Source organism: Sinocyclocheilus grahami, unplaced genomic scaffold, assembly GCF_001515645.1.
Source record: "Sinocyclocheilus grahami isolate Dianchi unplaced genomic scaffold, SAMN03320097.WGS_v1.1 scaffold72.1, whole genome shotgun sequence".
Taxonomy (NCBI): domain Eukaryota; kingdom Metazoa; phylum Chordata; class Actinopteri; order Cypriniformes; family Cyprinidae; genus Sinocyclocheilus; species Sinocyclocheilus grahami.
In genome coordinates this window covers 827,935-839,472 of record NW_015505251.1, presented here as the reverse complement: position 1 = coordinate 839,472, position 11,538 = coordinate 827,935, and the positions used below count along the sequence as shown (strand labels likewise).

The window sequence follows — 11,538 nt, the reverse complement described above, 5'->3', positions numbered from 1 at the left end:
CCAAAACATTGAGCGTTGTCACCACACTGAAAGTCTGGAACTGGAACTCGAGTCAACACCGATGAACCGAGAACCTCTCTTTTGGAACCGAAAAGTTTTTCAGTGAGAAATATGTTTAGAATATGATTGTATTTGTATGATATTTTCATCAACATAACACACATATAACATGATTTGATAAACAGCAGCACTATTAGCACCACACATTTTCAGCCACGATATATAAAAGTAAAATAATTTTAGCACTATATACAATTATATTTATGTTCAAAATGATTTCGTTTTTATGAACTAAATCATGGCTGCAACGACCTAAAACTACAACAAACAAATAAAAATCATACTATTCAGAAAGCTTGTTTTACACCGCGTGTCAGAAACTTAATTATGTCATGGTGAATAGGCTATTCTAGATGGCTGTCTGCAATAACTTATTTTCTCGTCTAGTGCACGATATCCACAAGGAGTTAAGTGTTCGTAAAACGTTCTTGTGGGTCTTACATTCAGCTGATCATGGTTACATAACTGAAACCGGAGAACTTTGAACTAATAGGAAAAGGAGGTTAATGCAAGTTCGTCGTGTTTGTGTGTCAGAAGAATCTTACGAGAGAGAATTAAAGCTAGAAATGTCGTCTGAAGTGTACGACTGCATCGTCATTGGCGCAGGGATCCAGGGGTCCTGCACTGCCTATCAGCTGGCCAAAAACCAGCAGAAAACTTTACTGCTGGAGCAGGTCGGTGCAGTATGCAGTATTTCTAAATCATTTGTTCAGCCTTGTTATGATTTAAAGGACAGCATAAAACAAATGTTAGTACATTTATAAAGGCAGAATGCTCACCTAAAGCAATAAAGTAAATGTAAGAGACCGCATTGATACTTGCATACAGTATATGGACTTGACTGTTAAAGGTAGATTAGTTTTTTTTATCATTACTAAAACAAAGTCAATGCAAGTCCAGTGGGATTATTATTACAGTATTCTTTGAATTCCTTCTTTCTCCCCAGTTTGTTTTGCCCCACTCCAGAGGGAGCTCTCATGGCCAAACCAGGGTTATACGGAAAACCTATGAGGAAGATTTCTACGTACAGATGATGCACGAAAGCTATGAGCTCTGGGCTCAGCTTGAGAGAGAAGCAGGTGTTGAACTGCACAGGTAATGTTTGTAAGCATCCAAGTAAGAATGATGAAATTTTTTCTCCACAATGCAACAAGCAGACGCTGTGCACCGAAACTTGCAGACTGTCATAGCCGCCCCTCACCCATAACTTTAAGGGAGCATTTTCATTCTATTCCCTGAGCATCATCTATGGACCATGGGGCGCACTTGTTTTTACAGTGTCTGAGAGGTGTAATGGATCACGAGTGGATCAAGCCCACTCAGCCTTGATGCAGAATCAGGCGCCTTCCTCTTTCTCTCGCTGCTATCCATCTCAGCTCTCTGACGGATGGGTCCTGATGAGAGGCCACCTGTGCCCTTGAGCATCTCAGAGACTGCCGGGCAGCGAGTGAAAAATGTGTGCAAGATTTTAAAGAATGCTAGATTTGTTCTCTTCTTTGTACTATTTAGATGACACTTGCTTTCCAAACAAGTTACAGTTATTAAAAATATTACTGATTTGGACAGGATTAGTATTCATTTAGATGAGAGGGTCATTTGTGTGGATGTGGTGGTTATGGAAAATCATTTGCAAACTGGGGTTTTGGAGAATAAATCTTCATTTTATGGAGTAAATGCTATAAAGTGACTTGCAATTATCATTTAAGACCAGCATTAATGATTTTCTTTTTGATTGCATAATGTCAGTCAGAGCAATCTATGCTATGGACTCATTTATTTGATCATAATTACAGTAAAAATAGTTCTAGTTCTAGTTGTAATGGCAAAGCTGAACTTCCAGTAGCCATTACTCTAGTCTTTAGTGTCACACGATCTTTCAGAAATCATTCTAATATGCTGATTTGGTGCTCAAGAAACATTTCTTATTTTTATCAATGTTGAAGACTGGTGTGCTGTTTAATATTTTTGTGGAAACTGTTATTTCTTTGATGAATAGAAAGTTTGAATGTCACTTTTGATCAATTTAATGCATCCTTACAAAATTGAAGTATTCATTTTTGTTAATTGGTTATAGTGCATACACAAAGTCTTTTTTTCCCCTGAGGATTATCGATTCAGCACACCTTTTAGCTTTATTGACTGCTTGCTAGTTAAGATTATTATATAACTGACTAATTAGAACACAGTTTATAGAGATGCTTTATTATACATAAAAACGAATTAAAAACGAATTAGGTCTATTTAATAAATTAAATAGTTACACAGTTTATGTTGCCCATTTACAATGCAGTGTCCTCGTTAAATGATACATATTCATGCAGATATTGTCCAAAGCACCACTTTGCCTAGGGTACTGCTAAATATTACAATATTATTAGTATAATCAAGAGATTGAATTAATTATGGTGAAGATCGCACCTGACACTCTTACAGTGGCTGTTCTGACTCTTAGTGATTACATTTTCTTTTTACATCAGATGGGATGCCGGCAGCTTGAACCACCAACTGTTATTTTACCCAGAGAGCTGCCAAAAAGGTCAAAATCCATAATAAATATTTGACAGGCAGTGCAGTGAAAAATTTAGCTTTAGTTACAGTGTTCAGCGAAGGTCAAAATAAATGAGGATGCTGCAATTATGGACATTCCTAACCAGGACAGGTTTATATTTCTCATAGGACCCCCGAGGTAGTTGAGAAGCAGTAAGGTTGTGAGAAAGTTCTATGCACTTTTGATTCAGATGGTATTCAAATTACCTCCGCAAGAATCTTGCCCCACCATGATGTTCGCTATTAGGCACAAGGGCATTGACTAATGTGACATGGAGTCCTTCTTTCAGTGTCCCCAATCAAACACACACACACACACAATGGGGGATTTAGTCATAAATATCTCTGATGAATGACTTGGACCTGTGAACTCATGCTGCCCATGCATCATGATGGCTGGCAGATGAAGTAGGCATTGAAAAACAGTATCCACAGAAAACAGCACGACCATCTATCACACATTGTTGATTTAAAGCCTGTGTTCCCAACCTCTCATCCATACTGCCATAACTCCTCACATTAAGACACCTGCATCACTAGCAGGCGCAGATGGCACATTGCACAATTTATACATGCCTCTAAGCACTTCCACCTAAATCAAGGTACAGCTGTTTAACATGGTCATCTTATGAACTTCTCCTCACAGGCGCACTGGTTTACTGGTTATGGGTCCAGAAAACGGAGAGGGTTTCTCACGCCTAAAGGCCACGATGCAAAGGCACAAGATTCCCACAGTGTTTCTGGAGAAGCAGGAATTCAGCCAGCACATTCCCAATGTGAATCTCGCTGATGGGAACGGAGCGCTGATAGACACCTTTGCTGGCGTGCTGTATGCGGACAGGGCCCTCCGAGCTGTGCAGGTCAACAAAGTTTAGGATCAGTAAGATTGATTTTAAAGAAATTAATGCTTTTATATTCAGCAAGGATGCATTAAATTGATCAAAAGTGACAGTAAAACACTTATTTATATCTTATTTAAAAAAAAATTAACTTAGTAAGTAATGTAATTCTTCAAAGAAATGTTCCTTGAGCACCGAAATAGCATGTTAGAATTACTTCTAAAGAATCATGTGACAATGAAGACTGGAGTAATGTCTGCTGAAAATTCAGCCTTGCCATCACAGAATAAAATAAAATGAAAAATATATTAAAATAGAAAACTGAATTCAATTTTTATTAAAACATAGAAATAAAAAAATTCTAAATAGAAAAGCTATTTAAAATTGTAATGATATTTCACAATATTACAGTTTATTTCTGATTAAATAAGTGCAGCCTGAGTACAAATAAAAAATCTTCTCTGATCCCAGACATTTGAACAGCAGTGTAAAGTGAGACATTTTCTTGTTTTAGTGAATCGTTTTATTAAAATATTTAAAATCATCTCGGGGAGGCTGTTGGAATTTCACATGTCAATCTTATATTTAGCTTGGCAACTCAAAGCTATCAGATGCTCATCTAATTATGTATGCAAAATTAGTATATTTGCAACTGTTCCAAAACCCGCTTTGGACCGATTGTGTCACAGAAGTATCACTGAAATGGATTTTCTCCTCATTGGGGTCAGTAGATCGATTTTAGCTCACCATAGCAGTTAAAAAAAGAGGCATACAAATGGGGGGAATCACATGACACGAGTTTTAGGTACAATAAAGGGTAGACATTTGTTTGAAATATCAGATTCCCTTTTTGATGATAAATGCTGTTGTAATTAATAAAAGTATAATTTTTTTATTCTCAGATAAGAGTTTAAGCAAGTACTGTGAAATTCAGCATACAGTGGAAGTAAATCTCTTATTTTGTGAAAACTCCTAGACTTGTCAGAAAGGCATTGAGCAATGTTCTTTGTGTACATAACTGTACTTCAGTGTCGCCTTCACCGTGCTTTTTAAAGCTTTCAAAGATAAGATATGGCTGCAAACTAGCTTGTTAAAGGCTCCTTACACCCTGTCTAGGGAATATGGCCATGCACTTTTATACACAATGCCTCTCTGGATTCAATAAGCTCTGCCTACAGCAGCTACAGTGTGCAGTGATAAGCTCCCTGTTGGCTCTCACTAAGGAAACTCTTTCATTATCTGTTGCCCGAATCTGACCAGCTTTTTCCAGTTTTAACTGATCCCCGTTGACATCCCTCTGTGTCAAACTCAGCCCCTGTTAAATTTTAACCAGTCTCTCCTCACTGCTCTGATTAGGATTTTCTGTCATAGATGAGGTGTTTTGAAGAAGTTTTGTCTATGCAGTAAAGTTGAGCATGCTGTTGTCAGACTGAAGTGATTTGAATCTGTTGGTCTCTGTGTTTTTCAGAGGATGTTTCAGTCCTGTGGGGGTGTGATAAAGGACGGGGAGAAAGTGATTGACATCAGGCCTGGTGCGGAAGTCACTGTAACGACGGACTCTGGAGTGTACAGAGGGAGGAGTCTGGTGATCACTGCAGGACCCTGGGCCAACACTCTGCTGACACACACAGGACTGCAGCTCCCGCTCAAGGTTCAGCAGACATCCAGCCATCCCTTTCATTTACTCATCTATTCATTCATTCATTCAATTAACTACTTACCTTCTTTCTTTCATCCATTCTTTTTCTTTCTTTCATTCACTAACCTAATTTTTTTTTTTTTCATCCATCCATATACTTACCTTGTTTTCTTTCTTTCTTTCACATCATTTCATTCATTCATCCATCCATTTGTTGATTTCTTTCTTCACCTATTTACCCTCTTTATTTCATCCATCTGTTTATTCATTTACTCCCCTTTTTATTCATCTGCCTATCCATCCATCCATCCATCCATCCATTCACCTTTTTTAGTTTTCCTTACCTACACAACTTCTTTCTTTGCTTGCTTGCTTTTTTTTCTGCTATTCAGCTATGTTATATTTTTCTTCACCTGCTTACCCTCTACATCATTTCATTCATTCATCCATCCATTTGTTGATTTCTTTCTTCACCTATTTACCCTCTTTATTTCATCCATCTGTTTATTCATTTACTCCCCTTTTTATTCATCTGCCTATCCATCCATCCATCCATCCATCCATCCATTCACCTTTTTTAGTTTTCCTTACCTACACAACTTCTTTCTTTGCTTGCTTGCTTTTTTTTCTGCTATTCAGCTATGTTATATTTTTCTTCACCTGCTTACCCTCATTATTTTACCATATTTATTTACTCTTTTTCCATTCATTCATCTACTGCAGGGGTGGCGAACTCCAGTCCTGGAGAGCCGCAGCCCTGCAGAGCTCATCTCAAACCCTAATTAAAACTCACCTGCCTGTAGCTTCCTAGTAACCGTTCAGACATTGATTAGCTTGTTCAGGTGTGTTTGATTAGGGTTGAAGCAAAACTCTGCAGGGCTGCGGCTCTCCAGGACCGACGTTCACCGTCCCTGATCTACTGTATACATTTACTCCCCTTCTTTCCTCCCATCCATTTTTTTTATTTCTCTTACCTTCATTCATTCGTTCATTCTTTCTTTCTTTCACTCATACATTATATTTCTTTCTTCACGTATTTATCCTCTTTATTTAATTTACTCATTCATTCTCATTTACTCATTTTTTCCATCCATCCATGGATTTACTCCCCTTCTTTCTTTCTTCCATCCAGCCACCTATCCATCCACGCATCCATCTGTTTATTCATGTACTCCCCTTTTTTCATTTACTCATTCATTTACTTTTTTTCCCATTTCATTTACTCCCCTTTTCCATCCGTCAGTCCATTCATTTACTACTTCTCACCTACACAATTTTTCTTTTTCTTTCTCTTTCTTTCCACATTATTTCTTTCAGCTATTTTCCTTATTTAATCTGATCATTTTGTTATATTTTCACCTGCTTACACCCTTTATTTTACCATATTTATTTACTCTTTTTCCATCCATCCATTCATCCATCCATACATTTACTCCCCTTCTTTCTTCCCATCCATCCATTTTTTTCATTTCTCTTACGTTTGTTTGTTCGTACATACGTACGTACGTTCGTTCTCTTTCTCTCTTCTTTTTTTCTTTAAAGGCATCATGGAACAATATATCAGTGTGAAATGTCTGGGTTTGGAAAACAGGTTCTGAAAAATGGAAGCATGGGAATATATAAGGCATATTGACAATCAGCCATAGCTTGTGAAACACACACAGGCACATATAGATTGATCTGGATTACACCCCTGGGCAGAATGAAAAGTGAGTTATTTGTGAATGCACAGAAACCACCCTATACTCACCTCCCGATCCTATAAACAGCTCCCAGAGTCTCCAGTCCACCGAGATCTCTTATGTGTCACACGCCACGAGAGAAGTAATGGAAAAAGAATTCTGTGTTAGTTAAACTCCGAATTGGACCTAGAATTGGAATTGCATTTTTCAGGATAGCACATGCTTGAAAGTCTGCGCTTGGGTGAGCACAACAATATATGAGCAATGAATTTGTGCACTGGTGATTTTTTTATGGTCTCTGAATGAGAAGACAGGCTGGACTATTCTGAGCTAGCGATTCCTTACTGCTTATTACATTTACTCTGAAGTGAGTTAAAGTGATAGTTCACCCAAAAATTAAAATTGTGTCGTTAATTACTCACCCTCATGTCATCCAAACCCATAAGACCTTCATTCATCTTCATACACAAATTAAGATATTTTTGATGAAATCCGAGAGCTTTCTGACCCTCCATAGACAGCAACGCAACTGAAACATTCAAGGCCCAGAAAGGTAGTAAGGATGTGACATAATTAATGTTGAACCACTGATATGGAGCTACGAGTATACTTTTCGTGCGCAAAGCAAATAAGAGTGAAAGGACTTTGAATCTCTCGTTTTTTTCTGGGCAGGTTGTAAAGATTAACGTATGCTACTGGAAGGAGAAGATCCCAGGCACCTACAGTGTCGGCCAGAGTTTCCCATGTTTTATAGCGATGGAGCCAAAAGAGGGGGAATATGATATTTACGGCCTTCCATCCAATGAGTATCCAGGACTAATGAAGGTGAGTGACAGGAGGGATGCTGCTTTTAAAAGAACAGGTTTGATTAAAGCCATGGCCTGGTGGTTAACTTTGTGGTGCTCAGTTTCAGGTCTTACTTGTGTCATTCTGGATTGTTTAGTAAAACTATGAAATATTAAAAAATATTTTTGTTCATTGAAATAAAGCTGAAATACAATCAAATGTAAATATTACACACACAAAATTAAGCGAAATGAAATTTGGCATCTATCTGAGATAAGTAATCAAATTACAAAAAACTAAAATAAAAATATATATATATATATATATATATATAATACCTATATAAAGGCAAATAAAAAATTTGAATAAGTACTATAATAGAATAGAATCAAATGAAACTGGATCCTGACCGCACCATGTTTCACTTAAAAAAAGTGACAAAAAAAAAAGTTTCAACCACATCTTTAGCCTTCTTTACTGTTTGTCCAATATGTTTTATTTGAAAGACCACTTCTCCATGGAAACAATAGATATAGCCTGTCCTAAACCACTATATAAGTATGCACCACAAACCATTTCATTAATGCAATTGCCTGCCCACCTCTCATAAAAAAGCCACCAGAGACTGGTAGTCTCTGATAGTCCATAGTTTTCATTCTTTGTTAATTAATCCACAATTCCCTCATGCAGCAATACAGCACACATCTCCACTCAGAGTTCGAGTGCATCAGATGCAAGTGCAAACAGAATTGGTTCTATAGCTCTCTGAATGGATCCATGGACCTCGATGCTTTTACAAAAGCAGAGAAGCAGCACTCTCCTCTGGTCTGTTCTCCCAGTACTAATGGCCCGGTTTCAGTATGCGGGAGAGCCCAGCAGGAGTCTTCAGCCTCATCACACTTAGCAAGGCTGAATGGGAGAGCACAGATGGCTCTGTCATGTTAGATGCATTATGTCTGCTCCAGTCGCTGGAGCCTGGCTTCTGCATGTATATCTGCTGCTCCTCCAAGCATACCGAGGGGTGGATCACAGATCCGTAATGTATCATAGGTCAGACTGTTTTTATGGACCATGGTGTGCGTGCATGTGTCTGAGCAGGTGTGTTACCACATGGGCAGTGAGACCGAACCGGATGAGCGAGATAAACAGACGGATAGAGGGGACATCGATATTCTGGTGCGTTTGGCAAACACACAGACCGTAGCTTCTGGGTGGGAAGTTGCCCCTCTTTCCACCCGGAATTTGTCTCAAGCCAAGCTCTGAGCTCAAGACCCTCCGGTTGCCATGGATACCCAGCCACATCAGTGGGGTTTAAGGAAGAACAGAGAACGTCTGCTGGTCAGAGCTGTATCCACTCACAGCCCAGCTTTGCAGACTTCAAACGGCCACCCAATCCGCAAAGGCAAGAGCCGAGAGCGTCGGAGAAGAATGCAGTGCATTTTAAACATCTTACCCAGCTCCATCTCGGTCTTAAAGAGATCGTTCACCCAAAAATGAAAACTCTGTCATCATTTACTCTAAAGTACGACTTGCTTTCTTCTGTGTAGCACAGAAGGTTTTGCAGTTTGTACTTTTCCATGTAGTTACTGTATAATAAATGGGGACTAAAGCCGTCAGTGCTTCAAAAAAGACTGAAAAGTATCATAAAAGCAGTCTCTATGACTAGTCATACAATAGCTTTGTGTGAGGAACAGACCAAAATTAAACCATTAATCCTATACTTCAGTGGACTGTTAATCATTCTGACTTGATCATTATTTGTCAATTAGATGAATTTGAAAACCAGGTCAGTTTTGTGAACTCTATCAGCTGATTTATAAAAGAGAAAATCACATTGTTCATGAATCAGATATTACTGTATCTCATGAAATTGAAAAGGAGAGTTCGGACAGATATTCAGATTTTCAGTGAATATAATAACTTGCATTGCAGTTTCTTTCACAAAACAGTCATATGGCATCAAAAGACCTGAAATATAGTGCATGTTTCATATGGACCAATTTCATGATACTTTTATGGTGTTTTTACATCCCTTTAGAAGGAGAAGTCTCTGTTCATTGTAATTGCATGTAAAATATGGACATCTACACTACCTTTTAAAAATGTGGAGTTAGTAAGATTATTTTAATTCAGCAGTGACACATTAAATTGATCAAAAGCGACTGTAAAGACAATTGAACAAATTATAATAAACAGTAAAATGCTGTTCTTTTTCAACTGTATTCATTGAAGAATCCTGAAAAAAAAAAAGATCACGGTTTCCACAAAAATATGAAGCAGCACAACTGTTTTCAACGTTTATAATAAGAAATGTTTTTTTGAGCAGCAAATCAGCATATTAGAATGATTACTGAAGATCAAAAGCGACTGTAAAGACAATTGAACAAATTATAATAAACAGTAAAATGCTGTTCTTTTTAAACTGTATCCATTGAAGAATCCTGAAAAAAAAAGGATCACGGTTTCCACAAAAATATGAAGCAGCACAACTGTTTTCAACGTTTATAATAAGAAATGTTTTTTTGAGCAGCAAATCAGCATATTAGAATGATTACTGAAGGATCATGTGACACTGAAGACTGGAGTAATGATACTGAAAAATCATAGTTTGCCGTCACAGGAATAAATCACATAGAAAACAGCTATGTAATAACATTTCACAGTATTACTGTTTTTACTGTATTTTTAATCAAATAAATGCAGCCTTGGTGAGACTTTTCAAAAACATCTTCAAACAAATCAAACTGACCACAAACTTTTAAATGGTAGTGTACATTATTCCAAATTTCTCCTTTTGTGCTCCAGTGAAAGAATAAAAAATATGTATGGAATTAAATGTAGGTGTGTAATAATGACCATTTTAATTTTAAGCTAAAATGATCTCTTTAACACACCAGAGAAAACATGCATGTACACAACCATGCTAAAATGAATCCTCTGACAGTCCACTCTCTTCAATGAGGGAGACAAATTTTCTTAATTTAGCATTTTGCCAAAACCCACCCAAAAGACAAATGTCCTGTGACAGCGGGTGTGATGGTGCCAGCATGATTTGAGAGGGTTTTCTCTCTCTCCATGCTCTCTCATGCAAAGGCTTTCTGAGTCAGACAGTGGACGACAGATAATGGCTATTTATAGAGGGGTCGCTGTAGATTCCTGTGAGGTGCGCTGCTTTTATCCCAGTGGATTGAATGAATGTAAACTGCATCCTATGATGATTCACCTCTCAGCAAATGTGATTTGTTTTTTTCTCATTCTTTCTCCGCAGGCCATGGCTTTAAGTTCGGCCCTATCATAGGGAAATTGCTCTCTCAGTTGGCCATGGGGCAGGTTCCCTCATACGACCTCTCACCTTTCCGTATTCAACGTTTCCAGTCTCACGCCAGATCATCACTTTGAATCCAAGAGCCTACAATGACAGCTACATTTAACATAATAAAACAATGTTAAACAATTTCTGAATGTTAACTGTGCTATGTTAATCCATTACTAATTCATACATGCTTTTTTCTGTAATATCAAGGCTGTGCCAAGTTAACATTAGACCAAAGATGTGCAAAAAGGAAATATTCTTTCCCACAGAATCCTGTCTAAATCTCACCATCAGTGTGTTGATGGTGTTGTGGAATTGTGCCATTGAAGTGATGTGAGTGAAAGAAGTTGACTTCCACCACCTTATTGCATGTATAATAACATGTGAAATTATAAAAATACCATAGGCTTTATGTAGACATGGAGACTGTATATGTGCTAATTATGTTTCTAGGTAACAGCCTGTTTTATATTGGTTTCTGTGTAAACGCTGGGTGAGTCTAATTCTAACAATTCTGCTTTAACTGTTATTTTTAAATCTTGATATAATTTTTTCTTTGCATTGCATATTGTCCATTTAATATTTCTAAAAGATAAGCATGGGGGGCGTTTGGGTTTTTTCTAAACATTATTGATGTTTGTATGTAAAATTAAAGCCATATTCATTATTTTT

The 11,538-nt window shown here is 37.6% G+C and overlaps 1 protein-coding gene across 1 annotated transcript; it reads left to right on the top strand.

Moving 5' to 3' along the window:
• Window positions 1-536: 536 nt before the first annotated feature.
• On the top strand, window positions 537-8,816 carry LOC107585605 (peroxisomal sarcosine oxidase-like). Its single transcript, XM_016272694.1, has 6 exons — window positions 537-734; window positions 1,007-1,155; window positions 3,254-3,467; window positions 4,915-5,097; window positions 7,440-7,592; window positions 8,652-8,816. Exons 1-6 carry the CDS (start codon window positions 567-569, stop codon window positions 8,814-8,816), a joined length of 1,032 nt encoding a protein of 343 aa, XP_016128180.1. The 5' UTR covers window positions 537-566.
• Window positions 8,817-11,538: the final 2,722 nt, after the last annotated feature.

Bases quoted from the DNA above. Each gene is read 5' to 3' on its own strand.
- LOC107585605 (XM_016272694.1), top strand. From the start codon at position 567: ATGCAAGTTCGTCGTGTTTGTGTGTCAGAAGAATCTTACGAGAGAGAA. The intron at 1,156-3,253 runs GTAATGTTTGTA...TTCTCCTCACAG, and splicing joins GCAGGTGTTGAACTGCACAG to GCGCACTGGTTTACTGGTTA. The intron at 5,098-7,439 runs GTTCAGCAGACA...TTTTCTGGGCAG, and splicing joins GACTGCAGCTCCCGCTCAAG to GTTGTAAAGATTAACGTATG.